This window comes from Mobula hypostoma, chromosome 9 (genome assembly GCF_963921235.1).
Source record: "Mobula hypostoma chromosome 9, sMobHyp1.1, whole genome shotgun sequence".
Classification (NCBI taxonomy): Eukaryota; Metazoa; Chordata; class Chondrichthyes; order Myliobatiformes; family Myliobatidae; genus Mobula; species Mobula hypostoma.
This window is the reverse complement of record NC_086105.1, coordinates 85,528,636-85,550,884: the sequence shown is the minus strand read 5'-3', so window position 1 is coordinate 85,550,884 and position 22,249 is coordinate 85,528,636. Positions and strand designations below refer to the sequence as shown.

Genomic DNA, 22,249 nt, shown 5'->3' with positions numbered 1-22,249 from the left:
CTTGCAGGTGTCCTTCTAACGCAGCTGGGGTCTCCCAGTGGCCTCTTTCCAGACTCCAGCTCCCCAAAAAGAAGATCCTTCAGTATACGCCCATCTGCCGTGTGCAAGACGTGGCCAAGCCAGCGCATACACCTCTGTTTGAGGAAGGTGAACATGGAGGTGGTGCCAGATTATGAGGATATTATAGACCACCCAGCAGTCTGCAGGATTTAGAGAAGCAAATTGGTAGAGAGATCACAGACTGTTGCAAGAAACATAAGGTTGTGATTTTAACTTCCACATGTTGACTGGGACTCCAGACTGTAAGAGGGCTGTATGAGAAAAAGTTCATCAAATGTGTTCAGGGAACATTTCTTAATTAGTACATAGAAGTCCCAAATCTTGAGAATACAATATTATTAGATCTTCTGTGACAGGGCTAGTGACAGAAGTTTGTGTAGTGGAACACTTAGTTGTCAGTGATCACAATGACATTAGTTTCAAGGTAATTAAGGAAAAGGATAGGTCTGGTCCCTAGGTTTAAATTCTAAATTGGAGAAAGGTCAATTTTGATGGTATCAGAAATGATCTGGCAAGTGTGGATTGGGACAGGCTGTTTTCTGGCAAAGGTGTACTTGGTAGGTGGGAGGATTTCAGAAATGAAATTTAGAGAGTACAGGGTTTGTGCGTTCCTGTTAGAATAAAAAACAAAAATAACTGATTTCGGGAAACTTGGTTTTGAGAGATATTGAGGCCTTGCTTAGGAAAAAGACAGAGGTGCATAGCAGGTATAGGCAGGTAGAAACAAATGAAGTTCTTGAGGACTATAATACATGCGGGAGAACAGTTAAGAAAGAATTCTGGAGCTTGCTCTAGCAGACAAGCTGAAGGAGAATCCTAAGGTCTTCTACAAAACTGTTAAGAGCAAATAGATAGCAAGGGACAAAATTGTTCCTGTGGAAGATCAGAATGTTAATCTTTGTATGGAGCCAAAAGAGATGGGGGACATCTCAAATGGACTTTCTGCATCTGTATTTTACTCAGGAGATGGATACAGAGTCTATAGGAATGAGGCAAAGCCACAGCAAGTTTATGGACTCTATAGAAATTACAGGGGAGAAGGTGTTTGCTCTCTTGAGGCAAATTGAGGTCGATAAAACCCAAGGGCCTGACACAATGGGTTATCTCAGACTCTGGGGTAGGCAAGTGCAGAAATAGCAGGGGCCCTAGCAGAGACATTTAAAACATCCTTAGCGACAGGTGAGGTGCCGAAGGATTGGAGGATAGCCAATGTTGCTCCATTGCTTAAGAAAGGCTCTATGAATAAGAGATATATAGGGATAAATTTGTCCCGGTGAGGAAGATAAAGAATGGTAGGGTGAAGGAACCATGGATGACAAGTGAGGTGGAAAATCTAGTCAGGTGGAAGAAGGCAGCATACATGAGGTTTAGAAAGCAAGGATCAGATGGGTCTATTGAGGAATATAGAGAAGCAAGAAAGGAGCTTAAGAAGGGGCTGAGAAGAGCAAGAAGGGGGCATGAGAAGGCCTTGGCGAGTAGGGTAAAGGAAAACCCCAAGGCATTTTTCAATTGTGTGAAGAAAAAAAAGGATGACAGGAGTGAAGGTAGGACCGATTGGAGATAAAGGTGGGAAGATGTGCCTGGAGGCTGTGGAAGTGAGCAAGGTCCTCAATGAATACTTCTCTTCGGTATTCACCAATGAGAGGGAACCTGATGATGGTGAGGACAATATGAGTGAGGTTGATGTTCTGAAGCATGTTGATATTAAGGGAGAGGAGGTGTTGGAGTTGTTGAAATACATTAGGACGGATAAGTCTCCGGGGCCTGATGGAATATCCCCCAGGCTGCTCCACGAGGCGAGGGAAGAGATTGCTGAGCCTCTGGCTAGGATCTTTATGTCCTCGTTGTCCACGGGAATGGTACCGGAGGATTAGAGGGAGGCGAATGTTGTCCCCTTGTTCAAAAAGGGTAGTAGGGATAGTCCGGGTAATTATAGACAAGTGACCCTTACATCTGTGGTGGGAAAGCTGTTGGAAAAGATTCTTAGAGATACGATCTATGGGCATTTAGAGAATCGTGGTCTGATCAGAGACAGTCAGCATGGCTTTGTGAAGGGCAGATCGTATCTAACAAGCCTGATAGAGTTCTTTGAGGAGGTGACCAGGCATATAGATGAGGGTAGTGCAGTGGATGTGATCTATATGGATTTTAGTAAGGCATTTGACAAGGTTCCACACGGTAGGCTTATTCAGAAAGTCAGAAGGCATGGGATCCAGGGAAGTTTGGCCAGGTGGATTCAGAATTAGCTTGCCTGCAGAAGGCAGAGGGTCGTGGTGGAGGGAGTACATTCAGATTGGAGGATTGTGACTAGTGGTGTCCCACAAGGATCTGTTCTGGGACCTCTACTTTTTGTGATTTTTATTAACGACCTGAATGTGGGAGTAGAAGGGTGGGTTGGCAAGTTTGCAGATGACACAAAGGTTGGTGGTGTTGTAGATGGTGTAGAGGATTGTCAAAGATTGCAGAGAGACATTGATAGGATACAGAAGTGGGCTGAGAAGTAGCAGATGGAGTTCAACCCGGAGAAGTGTGAGGTGGTGCACTTTAGAAGGACAAAGTCCAAGGCAGAGTACAAAGTAAATGGCAAGATACTTGGTAGTGTGGAGGAGCAAAGGGATCTGGGGGTACATGCCTCTTTGCTTCCTGTCTGCCAACCAATTCTCTATCCACATCAATACCATACCCCCAATACTGCGTGCTTTAAGTTTGCACGCTAATCTCCTGTGTGGGACCTTGTCAAAAGCCTTTTGAAAATCCGAATATACCACATCCACTGGTTCTCCCCTATCCACTCTACTAGTTACATCCTCAAAAAATTCTATGAGATTCGTCAGACATGATTTTCCTTTCACACATCCATGCTGACTTTGTCCGATGATTTCACCGCTTTCCAAATGTGCTATTATCACATCTTTGATAACTGACTCTAGCAGTTTCCCCACCACTGATGTGAGGCTAACCGGTCTATAATTCCCTGGTTTCTCTCTCCCTCCTTTTTTAAAAAGTGGGGTTACATTAGCCACCCTCGAATCCTCAGGAACTAGTCCAGAATCTAAAGAGTTTTGAAAAATTATCACTAATGCATCCACTATTTCTTGGGCTACTTCCTTCAGCACTCTGGGATGCAGACCATCTGGCCCTGGGGATTTATCTGCCTTTAATCCCTTCAATTTACCTAACACCACTTCCCTACTAACATGTATTTCCCTCAGTTCCTCCATCTCACTGGACCCTCTGTTCCCTACTATTTCCGGAAGATTATTTATATCCTCCTTAGTGAAGACAGAACCAAAGTAATTATTCAATTGGTCTCCCATGTCCTTGCTCCCCATAATCAATTCACCTGTTTCTGTCTGTAGGGGACCTACATTTGTCTTAACCAATCTTTTTCTAGTGGGGTACCGCAAGGCTCAGTTGTTTACAATATATATTAATGACTTGGATGAGGGAATTAAATGCAGCATCTCCAAGTTTGCGGATGACACAAAGCTGGGCGGCAGTGTTAGCTGTGAAGAGGATGCTAAGAGGATGCAGAGTGACTTGGATAGGTTAGGTGAGTGGGCAAATTCATGGCAGATGAAATTTAATGTGGATAAATGTGAAGTTATCCACTTTGGTGGCAAAAATAGGAAAACAGATTATTATCTGAATGGTGGCCGATTAGGAAAAGGGGAGGTGCAACGAGACCTGGGTGTCATTATACACCAGTCATTGAAAGTGGGCATGCAGGTACAGCAGGCGGTGAAAAAGGCGAATGGTATGCTGGCATTCATAGCAAAAGGATTCGAGTACAGGAGCAGGGAGGTACTATTGCAGCTGTGCAAGGCCTTGGTGAGACCACACCTGGAGTATTGTGTGCAGTTTTGGTCCTCTAATCTGAGGAAAGACATTCTTGCCATAGAGGGAGTACAAAGAAGGTTCACCAGATTGATTCCTGGGATGGCAAGACTTTCATATGATGAAAGACTGGATCGGCTAGGCTTATACTCTCTGGAATTTAGGAGATTGAGGGGGGATGTTAATGAAACGTATAAAATTCTAAAGGGATTGGACAGGCTAGATGTAAGAAGATTGTTCCCGATGTTGGGGAAGTCCAGAACGGGGGTCACAGTTTGAGGATAAAGGGGAAGCCTTTTAGGATGGAGATGAGGAAAAACTTCTTCACACAGAGAGTGATGAATCTGTGGAATTCTCTGCCACAGGAATCAGTTGAGGCCAGTTCATTGGCTATATTTAAGAGGGAGTTAGATAAGGCCCTTGTGGCTAAAGGGATCAAGGGGTATGGAGAGAAGGCAGGTACAGGGTTCTGAGTTGGATGATCAGCCATGATCGTACTGAATGGTGGTGCAGGCTCAAAGGGCCGAATGGCCTACTCCTGCACATATTTTCTATGTTTCTATGTCCACAGATCCCTGAAAGTTGCCTCATAGGCGGATAGGGTAGTTAAGAAAGCTTATAGGGTGGCCTGAGTCAGTGGTGGAGGCAGATAGACTAGTGAAGTTTAAGAGACTACTTGACAGGTACTACTAGTGCAGGAATTTAAGGTGAGGGCTTATATAGGAGGCAGGGTTTGAGGGTTGGCACAACATTGTGGGCCGAAGGGCCTGTACCGTGCTGTACTATTCTATGTTCTATGTTCTATGTCAATAAGCCAGGAAATTATAGGCTAGTGAGCCTGACATCAGTAGTGGGGAAGTTATTGGAAGGTATTCCAAGGGGCCAGATATATGAGTATTTGGAGAGACAGGGACTGACTGGGGATAGACAACATGGCTTTGTGCACAGTAAGTCATGTCTAACCAATCTTCCAGAGTTTTTTGAGGAAGTTACCAGGAAAGTTGATGAAACAAAGGCGGTGGTTGTTGTCTGCATGGACTTTAGCAAGACATTTGACAAGGTCCCACATGGGAGGTTGGTCAAGAAGGTTCAGGTATTTGGCATTCAAGATGGGGTACTAAATTGTATTAGACTTTGTGGGAGAGGCTAGAGAGTGATAGTAGATGGTTACCTCTCTGAGTTGAGACCTGTGTCTAGTGGAGTGCCGCAGGGTTCGGTGCCGGGTCTGTTATTGTTTGTCATCTTATAACAGTGATCTGGATGATAATGTGGTAAATTGGATCAGCAAATTTGCAGATGACACCATAATTGGATGTGTAGTGGGTAGCGAGGAAGGCTGTCAGAGCTTACAGCTGGATCTGAACCAGCTGGAAAAATGGGCTGAAAATTGGAAGATGGAATTTAATGCCAACAAGTGCGAGGTTGTGCACTTTGGTAGGTCCAACCGGGATAGGACTTGCACGGTGGGGCACTAAGGAGTGCAGTAAAACAGAGGAATCTGGGAATACAGATCCATAATTCCAGCTACATGGAATCCAGGCGTGAACTCCAGAAAGCCATTAAGGGCGCCAAGAGGCAATATCGAGCCAAGTTAAAGGCCCAGGCTAACCAAAAGGATGCCAGTAGACTATGGCAGGGTCTAAATGAGATCACTGGGCGCATAGAAAAGGCTGGGAATATCAATAACTGTGGCGCTTCTCTTCCTGACGAACTTAACGTATTCTACGCAAGATTCGAATAGGAGAGGAGCGTCCCACTCCCTCTGGATGAACCGGTCCTGGTGGCATCGAGATTCATCGTCACCGAGGAGGACATTAGAAGGGACTTCCTGGAGATAAATCCAAGGAAGACGACGGGCCCAGATGGCATCCCAGGATGGGTTCTCCGGGCCTGTGTGAGCTAGCTGTGTTTGCTGACATCTTCAACTGCTCCTTGCTTCAGTCTAAGATCCCCTCGTGTTTTAAGAAGGCAACAATAATCCCAGTGCCGAAGAAGAGCAAGGTGGCATGCCTGAATGACTATCGACCTGTGGCTCTGACATCAATTGCTATGAAGTGCTTCGAGAGATTGGTTTTGGCACACATCAACCACAGCCTACCGGTCAACTTCGACGCTTTGCAATTCGCCTACCGGAGCAACAGGTCAATGGCAGATGCCATCTCTCTGGCTCTACATTCCTCCTTAGAACACCTGGAGAATAAAGACACATACGTAAGGCTCCTTTTCATTAACTACAGCTCTGCCTTTAATACCATCGTTCCAAATAAACTGATTTCTAAGCTCTGGAACCTGGGCCTTAATACTCAGATCTGCAGCTGGATCTTCAACTTCCTCACAGACAGGACCCTGGCTGTAAAAATAGGAGACAAGCTCTCCTCTATAATCACTCTGAGCACCGGTGCCCCACAAGGCTGTGTACTCAGCCCCCTGCTGTACTTACTGTACACCCATGATTGTGCAGCCAAGTTTCCATCGAACTCAATATATAAGTTTGCTGATGACACAACAATTGTAGGCCGTATCTCGGGTAATGATGAGTTTGAGTACAGAGAGGAAATTAAGAACCTGGTGGCAAGGTGCGAAGACAATAACCTATCCCTCAACGTCAGCAAGACAAAGGAATTGGTTGTTGACTTCAAAAGGAGTAGCGGACTGCACGACCCAATTTACATTGGTGGTGCGCAAGTGGAACAGGTCAAAAGCTTTAAGTTCTTCGGGGTCAATATCACAAATGACCTGACTTGGTCCAACCAAGCAGAGTTCAATGCCAAGAAGGTCCACCAGCTCCTTTACTTCCTGAGAAAACTAAAGAAATTTGGCCTGTCCCCTAAAACCCTCACTAATTTTTATAGATGCATCGTAGAAAGCATTCTTCTAGGGTGCATCACAACCTGGTATGGAAGTTGTCCTGTGCAAGACCGAAAGAAGCTGCAGAAGATCGTGAACACGGCGCAGCACATCACACAAACCAATCTTTCGTCCGTGGACTCACTTTACACCGCACGCTGTCGGAGCAGTGCTGCCAGGATAATCAAGGACACGACCCACCCAGCCAACACACTTTTCGTCCCTCTTCCCTCTGGGAGAAGGTTCAGGAGCTTGAAGACTCGTACGGCCAGATTTGGGAACAGCTTCTTTTCAACTGTGATAAGACTGCTGAACGGATCCTGACCCGGATCTGGGCCGTACCCTCCAAATATCCGGACCTGCCTCTCGTTTTTTTTTGCACTACCTTACTTCCCATTTTTCTATTTTCTATTTATGATTTATAATTTAAATTTTTAATATTTACTAATTTTAACTATTTTTCATATCTTTAATATTTATAATCCAGGGAGTGTGAAGCGCAGAATCAAATATCGCTGTGATGATTGTACGTTCCAGTACTAATTGTTTGGCGACAATAAAGTATAAAGTAATTCATTGAAAGTGGTGTCAAAGGTAGATAGGGTCATAAAGAAAGCTTTTGGCACACTGCCTTTCATAAGTCAATGTATTGGGTACAGGAGTGGAGATGTTATGTAAAAGACATTGGTGTGGCCTAATTTGGCGTATTGTGTGCAGTTTTAGTCAACTACCTACAGGAAAGATGTAAATATGATTGAAAGAGTGTAGAGAAAATTTACAAGGATGTTGCTGGGCCTGGAGGACCTGAGTTATAGGGAAAGGTTGAGTAAGTAACAAATTTATTCCTTAGAATGTAGAAAATTGAGGGGAGATTTGATAGAACTATACAAAATTATGAGGGGTATAGACAGGGTAAATGCAAACAGTGTTTTTCTGCTAAAGTTTGGTGAGACTACAAATAGCAATCATGGGTTAAAGGTGAAAGATGAAATGTTTAAGGGGAACATGAGGGCGAACCTCTTCACTCAAAAGGTGGTGAGATTGTGGAATGAGCTGCCAGCGCAAGTATGGACGCAGGGTCAATTTCAAGATTTAAGAGAAATTTGGATAGGTATGTGGACCATGGTCTGGGTGCAGGTTGATGGAACTAGGCAAATTAATAGTTTTGTGCAGACTAGATGGGTTGAAGGGCCTTTTTCTGTGCTGTAGTGTTCTATAACTCTAGAAGACATAGAAAACCTACAGCACAATACAGGCCCTTCGGCCCACAATGCTGTGCCAAACATGTACTTACTTTAGAAGTTACCTAGGGTTACCCATAGCCCACTATTTTTCGAAGCTCCATGTACCTATCCAGGAGTCTCTTAAAAGACCCTATCGTATCCACCTCCACCACCAATGCCGGCAGCCCATTCCATGCACTCACCACACTCTGTGTAAAAAAACTTACCCCTGACATCTCCTCTGTACCTAACTCTACGTGAAAGGTCCATTTGTTCTGACCTCTGACCTGAAGTTTAAGTTTAAATGCATTGTGATATCAATGTATGCAAATAAATAGAGACCTGTCTACATTTTAAATTTTTGGTCAATACAAGAGAATCTTGTACATCATATGCTGAGGTAGATTCTAGAAATATCTGAACTTTAAGAAACTTGAACTAACAGCACTACACTTTGAGTTCTCAGCTTCAGTGTCATTCATCACCAATCTGTAGTCTTGTAAAAGTGTAAAACATTTACATAATTTTCATAACTTGAAAATCATATTACCCTGGAAGGGATGGCTACTTTGGGTTATGGTGTAAGGATAAATATATTTTTTCTGAAAAAAATCAAAAACAGACATTTCTTCTTTAAGTATCTTCTGAAACTGATCATGTATGACGGGGCTGTAGAGAAAACTCATGGATATACTACTTGACTCCCACATAATGCAGCGTCACCTGGGATGTCAGAGTGAGCCAGCCAATTTCACAACAATACTTTGAAATCCAATCTCTTTGCGTTTCAGGATATTTGCGCTGATCCTAGTGGTGGTGTCGGTTTTGTGGATTCCTCTGGTGCAATCAAGCCAAAGTGGCAAGCTCTTCATATATATCCAGTCCATCACCTCCTACCTGACACCACCAATCGTTGTGGTCTTTATGGCTGGTTGCTTTTGGAAACGAGCTAATGAGAAAGTGAGTCATTTTCTAAGACTTAACACAGAGATCAATCAGACAGACTAGTATGTTGCCTTGCTAAGTACTGGTGGCTTATTAGTTGAGCCCAACAGAAGTATGTCAGTGGAGCAGCTAATTCCATGATCTGTGGCTCTGCTAACTTTTCATTGTAAATCATTGAGAGGGCTGATAAATTACCCGCTACTTCAATACACTAATAGTTCTTTGGATTAAGATCCCATGGTTTTGTTCTTCACTTTGAGATGCATGGAGAGAGTTCCAGTCATTCCCTCAAGGGCCAACTCTATGACATAGAACAGTTTCAGTCGGTTGGAAGAAGTAACCTTTGTAAACACAAAATGGGGAGCTGTATTTTATTTCTAAATACTTTTTGGCATGGAAATACACATCAGCTGCATGGAGGCACTGAAGACCATAAGACCATAAGACAAAGGAGCAGAAGTCAGCCATTCGGCCCATTGAGTCTGCTCCACCATTTTATCATGAACTGATCCATTCTCCCATTCAGTCCCACACCCTTGCTTTCTCACCATAACCTTTGATGCCCTGGCTACTCAGATACCTATCAATCTCTGCCTTAAATACACCCAATGACTTGGCCTCCACTGCTGCTGGTGGCAACAAATTCCATAGATTCACCACCCTCTGGCTAAAAAAATTTCTTTGCATCTCTGTTCTGAATGGGCGCCCTTCAATCCTTAAGTCATGCCCTCTCGTACTAGACTCCCCCACCATGGGAAGCAATTTTGCCACATCCACTCTGTCCATGCCTTTCAACATTTGAAATGTTTCTATGAGGTCCCCCATCATTCTTCTAAACTCCAAGGAATACAGTCCAAGAGCAGACAAATGTTCCTCATATGTTAACCCTCTCATTCCTGGAATCATTCTAGAGAATCTTTTCTGAACCCTCTCCAACGTCAGCACATCCTTTCTTAAATAAGGAGCCCAAAGCAGTCCACAGTACTCCAAGTGAGGTCTTACCAGTGCTTTATAGAGCCTCAACATCACATCCCTGCTCCTATACTCTATTCCTCTCGAAATGAATGCCAACATTGCATTTGCCTTCTTCACCACTGACTCAACCTGGAGGTTAACCTTAAGGGTATCCTGCACGAGGACTCCCAAGTCCAGTTGCATCTCAGAACTTCGAATTCTCTCCCCATTTAAATAATAGTCTGCCCATTTATTTCTTCTGCCAAAGTGCATAACCATACACTTTCCAACATTGTATTTCATTTGCCACTTCTTTGCCCATTCTCCCAATCTATCCAAGTCTCTTTGCAGACTCTCTGTTTCCTCAGCACTACTAGCCCCTCCACCTATCTTTGTATCATCAGCAAACTTAGCCACAAAGCCATCTATTCCATAATCCAAATCGTTGATGTACAATGTAAAAAGAAGCGTCCCCAACACGGACCCCTGTGGAACACCACTGGTAACCAGCAGCCAACCAGAATAGGATCCCTTTATTCCCACTCTCTGTTTCCTGCCAATCAGCCAACACTCTATCCACGTATGTAACTTTCCCATAATTCCATCAGGTCTTATTTTGTTAAGCAGCCTCATGTGTGGCACCTTGTCAAAGGCCTTCTGAGAATCCAAATATACAACATCCACTACATCTCCCTTGTCTGGCCTACTTGTAATTTCCTCAAAAAATTGCAATAGGTTTGTCAGGCAGGATTTTCCTTTAAGGAAACCATGCTGAGTTCTGCCTATTTTGTCATATGCCTCCAGGTACTCCGTAACCTCATCCTTGACAATCGACTCCAACAACTTCCCAACCACCAATGTCAAGCTAACAGGTCTAAAATTTCTTTTTTGCTTCCTTGCCCCCTTCTTAAATAGCGGAGTGACATTTGCAATCTTCCAGTCCTCTGGAACCATGCCAGAATCTAGAAGATACTAGATTATTTTCCTTGCACCACAATGGTTTAATAAGATAGTTCATAGTGTTTTTCAAAATGATGAAGTATCTCAATAGAGTAAAAAAGGATAAGGTATTTCCTCTAGCAAGAAAATCAGAAACTAGTGGGTGTTGATTTAAAATAAATTGGCTAAGGAATCTGAGGGGGAAAACATGGTCTGTTTCATAGCATGAACTATTGTGACCTGGAGCACACATTCTCTAGAACTAGCTTCATTGGTAACTTTTAAAATGGTACTGGAAAAGTGAATAATTGACATTCTGGTATGGTAATTACTGCTGCTGTCCCACAAGTTTGGGCATCTGGGGTCAATCCTGACCTTGGTTGTTATCTACGTGGAGTTCGAGCACGTGGATTTTCTCCAGTACTCTGGGTTTTCCTCTCACATCCCAACTGCTGTACATCTTGACAGGTTACGTAAAATGCCCTGGTATGAATGTCAGGCAGAAGAATTAAGGCTAGTACATGGACGTGTGAGAGAGAGTAGGTTATATAATTACAGAGAAAGGTGGAGAGTATGAATGGGACTGGTAGAATTTCTCTGGGATGCTGGGATCTGATGGATTGAGGGGGTAGGGCTATTGGTGTGTTAAGGATCAGGCTGATTATTGGATCACTTGGTTAGAACTAACTGGTGATCGAAGGGATTCAGCAAATCATTGAATAGATGGCCAACCAGTAGATTGAGAGTGATGGCAAGACTGGATGTGGTAGAGGTGTCCAGGACCAAGGGGTGTTGGTTTAATGTGAAAATTAATAAGTTTAGAGGGGAAATGAGGAAGAACCTTTTCACCCTGAGGGTGATCGCAATCTGGAACACATTGTCAGAGAAGGTGGTGGAGGCAGTGACTCCCACAATATTTGAGAATTATCAAGATAAGCTCTTTAATTTCCAAGGCACAGTAGGCTGTAGAGCAAGTGCTGGTAAATGTAATCAGCATAGATAGGACTTGGTAGTTGACATAGATGTGTGAGCCAAATACCATAATGCTCTATGAATCTATGATAGTGTTAAAATTCACTGTGCTCAGTTGTATGAAATTTCAGTTCATCTAATACTGCTCATTGTCAAGTTGATCGATAATCAGCACTGTCAGGGGGAGATCTGACAGGAAACTCTCCTGGAAGAATCCTCCTGATCTCAAAACACATTGAGATTTTATGCTCGTAGGAACAAAAATAAAAGCAAGTGATTAAATACAACCACACTCTACAAAGGATGTCATTAACAGGAAAGGGTGCAGAGGAGATTCACCAGGATTTTGGCAGGAATAGGAGGAGCAACTGAAGAGGCTGGGTTTGTTTTCTTTGGAGCTGAGGAGGTTAAGAGGAGATTTGATTAAGAAATGTAAATTTATGAGGGTTATAGTTAGAATATTCTGCAGGCAACTTTTTCCTACAGGTAATTCAGTAGATAAAACTAGAGGATATAAGTTTAGTGGAAGTGGGGGGAGATTTAAAAGGGGTCTGAGAAGGACTTTCTTTCACCCAGAGACTGATGAGTTCATGGAATGCACTGCTGGAGGGAGTGGAGGAAGCAGTGTCACCAACAGCTTTTAAGAAGTATCTAGGCAAACACTTGAATTGCCTAGCTATTAGTAGCAATAGGCCAAGTACTGAAAGCAGGATTAATGGAGATGAGTGCCCACTGGTTATTGTGAATGAGGTGAGCCCTATAGCTTGTTTCTATGCTGTATGATTCCGGGTCTTTCAGTAGTTACGATTGTATAGTTAACTTCGATGTTTGATTGCAAACAAATGGTTTCATGGAATCACATATTTGTAATTGTAAATGACAAGACCATCAAACGCTTAATCGGCTCATTGCTGGAGAGCGTTATTGCCTGATCAAGTTTTGCCTGAAATGTGTCAACGTCTTACTGAATACAGACATCAAATGCTTCAGGGTGATGTTCAAAATATTCCAGATGCTGGAAGTCTGAAATAGAAACAGAAAATGTTGGAGCCACTCAGAAGGTCAAGAGGCACCAATGGAAAGAGAAACGGCATCTGTTTCTCTCTCTTTCTAGATGCTGGCTGACATGCTAAATGTAATATTTTTCATTTTCATAGTGGCGTTGTTGTGTTGTGACAAGACTTAGCATAATACAACCATTAGCAAACATCCCTCATCACCCTGTCTTTGAAATACAATACTTTGGTCCCTGCTTTGACCAAGGCTGTGAGATTAGAAGCCAACTGAGTAGGCCTGGTGAAATCAAAACTGAGTGCCAAAGAGTAGGTATTGTTGATAACATCTTCCATCACATTTAAATTAACTGAAATAGTTTAACTGCGAATATCAATTCAATATAACGAATGGTTGTTTGTGTGCACAGGGTGCATTTTGGAGCCTCGCCGCTGGGTTTCTTGTGGGCGTTATTCGAATGGTTTTGGATTTTGTCTTCATCGCACCAGCATGTGGGGAAGAAGACAAACGGCCGTCAATTGTTGGCAAAGTCCATTTCTTGCACTTTGCTCTCATACTTGTTCTCCTCACTATGCTTGTACTAGTGGTCCTCAGTCTCCTTAATCCACCTCCACAACCAGAACAGGTGAGTGAACAATACAGTCTGCTGAGTCTCCCAGTAATTTCAACTATTATGTTCAACGACTGTACCTGAAGGAAGGAGTAGTAGGACCATCACCTTTGCCAGGTTTATAACCTAGCAGGTTGGGAGGAGAATGACTTTTCATAGCTTTTCATTCAGTTGAAAACTTTTATAAGAAAATTTGAAAGATTAATAGCAATCAAAATTCCAGAATAAACAAGATCATGAGAGCAGGATTTCTTGAGGTATGGGAGTGCAGGTGAAAAGTTGCAATTGTGGGCTGCAGGATGTCTGCCATGGTTGTGTGAATGGGCAGCCTGCTGAGGACGTCTTGACCTATTCACTGTAGCCCAGTGATGGATGAGCCCTTCCATTACTGAACTCTGGCCATTATTATCCAATTCAAATACTGGCCCCCTCAACCAACTCTATTTTCCACTGGTGTATGACATAGTTCTTTCTTCTTTCCCAGATCAGTCGGTTGACTTGGTACACACGATTTGATAAACTGCCAGAGAAGCCACCAGAAGAAACTGTTGTTGTTGATGATACAGCTCCATCAGCAGAAGCCACATCAGATAAAATGGACACGACTGAAGAACTCAGCCCAAGGGCAGGTAAACCTCTTACACTGAAATCATCTCATTGCCTACGTAATGCACCACTACAACAACCTCATTGACTCCTTCCCCATAGATTATATATCTGATGAACCCTACATCACTATTTACCCAAAAATTAAACTTCAAAAGAATCAAAGAATGGTATGGTACAGTATTGATAAAGCGAGATACATAGAGGGATAAGGTTTCCTCTCCCCAGCATCTTGTTAGCAAATGTGCAGTCGCTGAAGAACAAAATTGAGGACCTGAGGGCAAAATTGCTGTATCAGAGGGAAATGAGAAATTGTTGTTGTTCTGTGTTTTACCGAGACATGGCTTACTCAGAATATGCCAGATATGGTGATCAGGCCTGAAGGCTTCTCATTACACAGCATAGCCCAAATTGCTGATTCAAAGAAGGCAAAAGATGGAGGTGTGTGTTTCATGAACTCTCAATGCTGCTCCAATGTGGCAGTTTTCTTGTATTCCTGTTCCCCTGACCTTGAACACCTAACAATCAAATGCTGACAATTCTATTCACCAAAAGTTCCTCTCAATGATCCTGACCACAATTTACATACCATCATCTGTAATCAGGCACTTGAGATACTGCATGATGTCACCACCAAACAAGAAACAGTCTACCCAGATGCATTTCAAATTTTAGTCAGGGATTTCAATTAGGCTTGTTTGAAGAAATCCCTGCCCAATTACCATCAGCGTATAACCTGTAGTACGAGAGGTCCCAACACACTAGACCACTGTTTACTAAGATAAGGAATGCCTACCGTACCATGTCCAGACGCATTTCAGCAAATCTGATCTCTTGGCTGTCCTTCTCCAACCTGCATACAGCCAGAGCCTAAAGAGCAAGCCTCCAGAGATAAGGGCAGTGAAAGGTGGTTGTGGGAGGCCGAGGAACAGATTTGGATTGCTTCGAGTCACTGGATTGGGTCATGTTCAAGAACTCATCTATGGATCTAAATGAATACACCATGGTCATCACAGACTTTATAAAAACAGTTGTAGATGAGTGTGTCCCCACAAAATTATTCAGAATCTTCCTCAACCAGAAGCTCTGGATGAACCATGAGATTAGCAATCTGCCGAGGGCCAGATCAAAGGCATTCAAGTCTGGCGACCAAGAAGGTATGATCTCCGGAAAGCCATCTCATGGGTGAAGTGGCAATTCCTGACGAAACTTGAATCAATGAAGGATGTTCGACAGCTGTGGGGCAGGGCTTGAATACTATCACCTCTTACAAAGTGAAATCAAGCGACGTAGGTGACAAAGGGGCTTCACTTCCAAATGAGCTCAATGTCTTCTATGCTTGCTTTGACTGTCAAAGCATGGAAGAACAGTCACAAACTCCCTCAGCCCCATTGATGTTATGTTTCAGTCTCTGAGGCTGATGTGAGAGGTGAAGGAGGGTGAAGCCAATATCGTTAACCTCTTGCTTTGGCAGTCTGAGGTACCCACCTACTTTAAGCAGGCTTCAATTATGGTGGTGCCTAAGAAGAACACAGTAACCTGCCTCAATGACTATCATCCAGTAACACTTACATGCTCAGTGATGAAATGTTTTAAGAGGGGGTGATGAATCATTTCAACTTCTGCCTGAGAAGTGACTTGGACCTCCACCAATTTGCCTACCAGTACAACAGGCCCACAACAAGTACCAGTTCGTTGGCTCTTCACTCAACCTTGGAATGTTTGGACAGCAAAGATGCATACATCAGGGTGCTCTTTATCAGCTACAGCTCGGCATTTAAAACTATCATCCTTTCAGAACTAATCAATAAGCTCCAAGACCTTGGGTCAATGCCTCCTTATGCAATTGGATCCTCAATTTCTTCCCTTGCAGACCCTAGTCAGTTTGGATTGGCAACAGCATCTCCTCCACAATCTCCATCAGCACAAGTACACCACAAGGCTCTGTGCTTGGCTCCCTGTTTTACTCTCGCTTTGCACTTATGGCTGTATGGCTAAGCTCAGCTCCAATGCCATATGTAAGTTTGCTGATGACACCATTGTCATAGCCTGAATCAAAGATAGTGATGAATCAGCATACAGGAGAGAGACTAAAAATTTGGCTGAGTGGTGTCAAAACAATAATCTCTTACTCAATGTCAGGAAGACCAAGGAGATGCTTATTGACTTCAGGAGGAGAAAACCAAAGGTCCATGAGCCAGTCCTTATCAGGGTCTCAGAGGTGGAGAGGGACAGCAACTTTAAATTCCTCGGTGTTATCATTTCAGAGGATGTGTCACGGGCCCAGCACATAAGTATTATTACAAAGAAAACACAGCAGTACCTCTACTTCCTTGAGAGTTTGTAAAGATTCGGTATGACATCTATAACTTTGACTAACTTCTATAGATGTGTGGTGGAGAATATATTGACTGGCTGCATCACAGCCTGGTATGAAAACGCTGATGTCCTTGAATGGAAAATCCTACAAAAGGTAATGGATACAGCTGACCATCACAGGTATAATCCTCCCCATAATTGAACACATCTCCATGGCGCGTTGTAGTAGGAAAACAGCATCCATTATCAGGGATCTCCACAACCTTGGTCATGCTCTCTTCTCGCTGCTACCATCAGGAAGAAGGTACAGGAACCTCAGGATTCATACCAGCAGGTTCAGGAACAGTTATTACCCCTCCACCATCAGGATGTTGAACTTTTCTCAACTTCACTTGCCCAACATCTGTTCTGACAACCTATGGACTCACTTTCACTTCATCTCATATTTATTGCTTATTTCTTTAGCAGTATTTTTTTTTCTTTTGTATTTGCGCAGTTAGTTGTCTTTTGCACATAGGTTGTCTGTCTTCCTGGCGCTATTATGGTTATCAGATTTATTGAGTATGCCCACAAGAAAATGGATCTCAGAGTTGTATGCAGTGACATATACAGTATGTACTTGGTTAATACATTTCCTCTGAACATTGAACCACAACAAATTAGCAAGATTTTCTGAGAGTAAATAGGACAAGAATATTTCATCTATTATAAGAAGAGGCAAGACTTCAGGATTACAAATGAAAGAATGAATAAGAAACTTGCAGAAATAGTTTCACACAAACAGTAGTAAGAATATCTACCACTTCCTTGCATGTGCTAACTCAGAAAAAACTATTAAATTATCCTTTATCTAACCTGCCAAAAGTAAAAGAGAACATAAGACGAATATGGTTGTTGTAGGTGATTTTAACTTTCCACGTATTGACTGGGATGTCCATACTGTAAAAGGACGAAGTGGATAGAGCTTGTCAAATGTGTTCAGAAAGTTCCCTTCATCAGCACGTAGAAGTCCCAATGACAGAACTAACAATACTAGATCTGCTACTAGGGACTGAGACAGGGCAGGTGACAGAAATTTGTGTAGGGGACTCTCTGCATCCAGTGGCTACTTAATTTCAAAGTGAATATGCAAAGAGATAGATCTGGTCTGCGGGTTGAGGTTATAAATTGGAGAAAGGTCAATTTTGGTAATATCAAAAATGATCTAGTAAGTGTGGATTGGTACAGGCTGTTTTCTGGCAAAGGTGTACTTGGAAAGTGGGAGGTCTTCAAAAAACTGAAATTTTGAGAGTACAGAGCTTGTATGTGCCTGTCAGAATGAAAGATGTAGGGAACCTTGGTTTTCAAGAGATATTTAGGCCCTAGTTAAGAGAAAAAAGGGGGTGCATAGCATGTATAGGCAAGTAGGAACAAATGAGGTGCTTATAAATACAAGAAATGCAAGAGAACACTTAAAGAAATCAGGAAGAGTGAAAGAAGGCATGAAGTTGCTCTAGCAGACGAGGTGAAGGAAAATCCTAAGGCATCCTACAATATGTTAAGAGTGTTACGTAACCGGCAACAATGAATATTAATCGAGACAGGTTTTGTAAAAACAACCAAACATTTATTAAACACGTATAAACGATAAGGAGAAAAAACAAAGGAAAACTTTGACCGGAGGTTAAACAGGTACGCAGCCGTTCATTAACTCCACTCGGCTCTGGTTCTTAAAGTGTTAAAGCGATACAGTCAGTTACAGTTCTTAAAGCGGTAACTTCAAAAGTCCAACAGTTTCACACATTCAATTGGGAGAGACTTCTCTGGAGAATGATTTTTTCACCGACGCGCCTTTACAGCCGGTTCTGTCCACAGGATTCCCGATGCCAAAAATAAACAGTTTAAATCGACTGACCTTAAATTTCTTTTAGAGAGAGAGAGCCTTTGCATGAACTCATTGCGCTTTTACAAGAGTTATCTCAATGCAGCTTCTCTTCAACGAAGATTCAATAAGGTCGATCCTTTATTAAACTGCCAAACCGATGCCGACTTCTCTCGATCCTTCACTTCGACGAGTTCTTCACTCTCCCTTCAAAACTGTCAGAATTGAGTAAATTGGCGCTTCCAGCCACAAATTTCCAGCTCAAATACAATATCTTGTAAGAGAACACACCTTCCGTTTTAAAAATGAAACTGCGTCACAAAAACAAACACGCAACAGAAACGGAGGCACAACACGTTCTACCCGGAAATCTACAAACTCAAAAACCCTACTGCGTCACCTGAGTCGACCCTTATATAGTCACGGGGCACATGTCATCACGTGACCTCACATCGGTGGGAAAATCACATCAGGTGACCTCCAAAAGACCATTACAGCATTCTCAAAAAAAAACAGATCTCCTTCAGCATGTAACACCTCCCTCCAAAAAAAAAATTTTGGTCTCTTGAAGAACAAAAATTTAACAATTTATACAAAAAAAAATACAAAGATATAAAATTTACAAAATACATAATATATACAATCTGATCTTTCAGCCCTTTACAAACTAATGTACAGTAGGAATGTTACAAATGATAAAATACCACTCCAAAAAAAACATTTTCATTGTACATTTAACATCTAGACAAACAGTCAGCAATCACATTGTCTTTACCCTTGACATGAGTGATCAAAATACTGTACTCCTGTAACATTAAACTGGATTATTAAATTGGAGTTTAATTTCCTTAACCCTTCTCCTTAACACACAGTAGCAACCTCTCTCATATAATACGGTTTTATCATATTTATATGACACAACTATGTTGTCTTTCTCCTATCTGGGGTTTTTACCACATAATCCACCTCATTTACTTTAGATTTAATCTCATAAGGACCATGGAATTTGGCTTGTAATGGGTTTGTTTGCACTGGGAAAAGAACCAATACCTTATCTCCAGGCTTAAATGACCTCATCCTAGCTTCCTTATCATACCAAGTCTTCATCTTCTCTTGAGCTAACTTTAAATTTTCCTTGGCCATACTACAAGCTTTGTACGATCTGTCTTTAAATTTCAAAACATAATCTAACAAACTAGTGTGTACATTTTCATTAATCCACTGTTCCTTCAACAAAGCCAAAGGTCCTCGAACTCTATGTCCAAACACAAGTTCAAAAGGACTAAAACCTAATGATTCCTGTACTGCCTCCCTGACTGCAAAAAGTAGTAAATGTATACCTTCATCCCAATCCTTTTCATTTTCTACACAATATGTCCTAATCATAGTTTTTAGTGTAGAATTAAATCTCTCCAAGGCTCCTTGTGATTCTGGATGATAGGCTGAGGAAATAATCTGCTTTGCTCCCAGTTTATAAACTATCTGCTGAAACAACCCAGACATAAAATTACTTCCTTGATCTGATTGTATTTCCTTAGGCAACCCAAAATAAGTGAAGAATTTTATTAGAGCTTTTGTCACAGTTTTGGCTGTTATATTCCTAAGAGGTACTGCCTCTGGAAACCTAGATGCTGTGCACATAATAGTTAATAAATATTGATGTCCAGTTTTAGTTTTTGGCAAGGGACCTACACAGTCTACAATGATTTTTGAAAACGGCTCACCAAATACAGGAATTGGTTGCAGTGGGGCCACTGGAGTAACCTGATTAGGATTACCAACAATTTGACATGTATGACACGTTCTACAAAATGTTGCCACATCTTGTCTTAAGCTAGGCCAATAAAAATGTTTAGAAACATTGTTCATAGTTTTCTTTACCCCTAAATGACCAGCCAAAGGAATACTATGAGCCATAGTCAAAATCTCATTTCGGTAAATTTTAGGAACAACAACCTGATGATTAACTTCCCATTCCTCACTAGCGGGAATTGTAGGCGATCTCCACTTTCTCATTAATACCCCCTTTTCAAAATAATATCCAGCTGGTACTTTTTCAATCTCACTATCTGGAAGAGCTTGTTCTTTTAATTTAACTATCTCAGAATCCCTGCCCTGCTCTGCTATCATTTCCTTCCGAGATAAAGACAAATCTTCCTGATCAGACTTACCATCAAAATCCTAATCAAATAAGGTAGGTAAGAAAGTTTCTGATACATCCTCAAAATTCGAATCTTGATTTGAACTGTCATGGGTAACAACCACATCCTTTACATCAGTCTTTTTAGCCATTGCTCTTGTTACAACACAGGAAGAATCTGTGTTAGAATCCATCTGTGGTTCCTCAGAATTTGAATTTATTGTCAAATGCACTTCAGGAAAAACTTGTCCACCTGCTAAATCATTCCCTAACGAAAAAGAAACATCATTCACAGGTAAACTGGATTGTAGTCTTACTTTAACAAGTAACTAATCCTGACCTTAAATTTTCTCTATGTAAATGTACTGGCCTAAGGGTACTCCCTACTCCTCTTATATAATTTACCTCACCAGTGTCAGACTCATCATTAAACCTTAACACACTATCTAGTATTAGTGATTGTGAAGCTCCAGTATCTCTAAGTATCCTTATCGGTACTGCATTGGATCCTTCTTTCAAGGATACAAATCCTTCTGTTATAAAAGCCTCATATCCCTTCTTAACTTGGTCAGACTCTGATACATCTTCAGTAATATTTTCTAAACCCTGTGGTTTTACAGGTTTTCCAATATGCTGCACACAAGCATCTGGGGCCACTTCTTTCTCTTTCCGTTTCAATCGGAAGCAATTAGCCACTACGTGTCCAGGTTTCTTACAATAATTACAAATACTACCAAAATGTCTTTCCTTCACATGTCTCCCTTCATCCTTACTTTTCTCATCAACTTCAAATTTAATGTCTGATTTACCTTGACTCTCTGTGTTAGTTTTCCTTTTAAAAATTTTACCTGGAGAAAATTTATTCTTGTGAATTAAAACATACTCATCAGCCAATTTAGCACTCTCCTGCAATGTAGCAGTGTCCCGTTCATTTAAGTATGTTCTCACTTCAACAGGAACGGTTCTTTTAAATTCCTCCTGCAAAATCAGTTCTTTCAATTTATTATACTCCCCATTCACATTTTTAGAGGAAACCCATCTCTCAAAACACACAGATTTCTCATAGGCAAATTCCACATAAGTTTTTCCACCGATTTCTTTAAACTTCTAAATCTTTCTCTATACGCTTCTGGAACCATCTCGTATGCTTTTAATATAATCCCTTTAACAATATCATAATTCAGTGCTTGCTCAGCATTTAAAGCTGTATAAACTTGTTGTGCCTTGCCTTTAATTACACTTTGTAACATCACTGGCCATTGGTCCTTCGGCCACTTTAAACTCAGAGCAACTATTTTGAAAAGCTGAAAATATGCATCCACATCAGCTTCATTAAATGGAGGAGCCAAAACAACCTCACGACTAGCAATAAATTCTTTTGTAGAACCAGCAGACTGATTCCCAGACCTTATCTCTCCATCTCTAGCTCAAATTTCCTCTGGTTTTCAGCTTCTCTTTCTCTCATTTCCACTTTAAATCTTTCAAACTTTAACTGTTCAAGCTGCAACTGCATTTCCAGATTACTCATTGGAAACTTATCTAACACCTCCTCCTCAAAACATTTCAAATTAATATAATGTTCAGCAATTTTTCTTTGTATGAAAGCCTTGGTATAATTTCTCATAATTCCTTTAATATCCAACTTCTTAGCAATCTCCAATACCACAGGTTTTCTCGCATTCTCTAAAAATCCCGAGTCAGGCGTCTTCAAAAACTCGTCAATATCCATTGTTGCCGAATACAACACACACGCACCAATCAAACCAAAAAAAAAATGGGTATTCCGTTTTACCAAATCAAAATGGCAATTACCAGCACTTAAACTCAAAATTGGAACATATCCCGGATGAGCCCCCACAAAACTATGTTATGTAACATGCAACAATGAATATTAATCGAGACAGGTTTTATAAAAACAACCA

The 22,249-nt window shown here is 41.7% G+C and overlaps 1 protein-coding gene across 1 annotated transcript in view; it reads left to right on the top strand.

Moving 5' to 3' along the window:
* The window catches only part of LOC134351291 (sodium/myo-inositol cotransporter 2-like), a 152,089-nt gene that overhangs the window by 113,436 nt on the left and 16,404 nt on the right, over positions 1 to 22,249 (top strand). Inside the window, exons 12-14 of the mRNA XM_063057356.1 lie at positions 8,759 to 8,927; positions 13,201 to 13,416; positions 13,886 to 14,030. Of these exons, the coding sequence (XP_062913426.1) occupies positions 8,759 to 8,927; positions 13,201 to 13,416; positions 13,886 to 14,030 (530 nt within the window). The remainder of the gene's footprint in view (positions 1 to 8,758; positions 8,928 to 13,200; positions 13,417 to 13,885; positions 14,031 to 22,249) is intronic.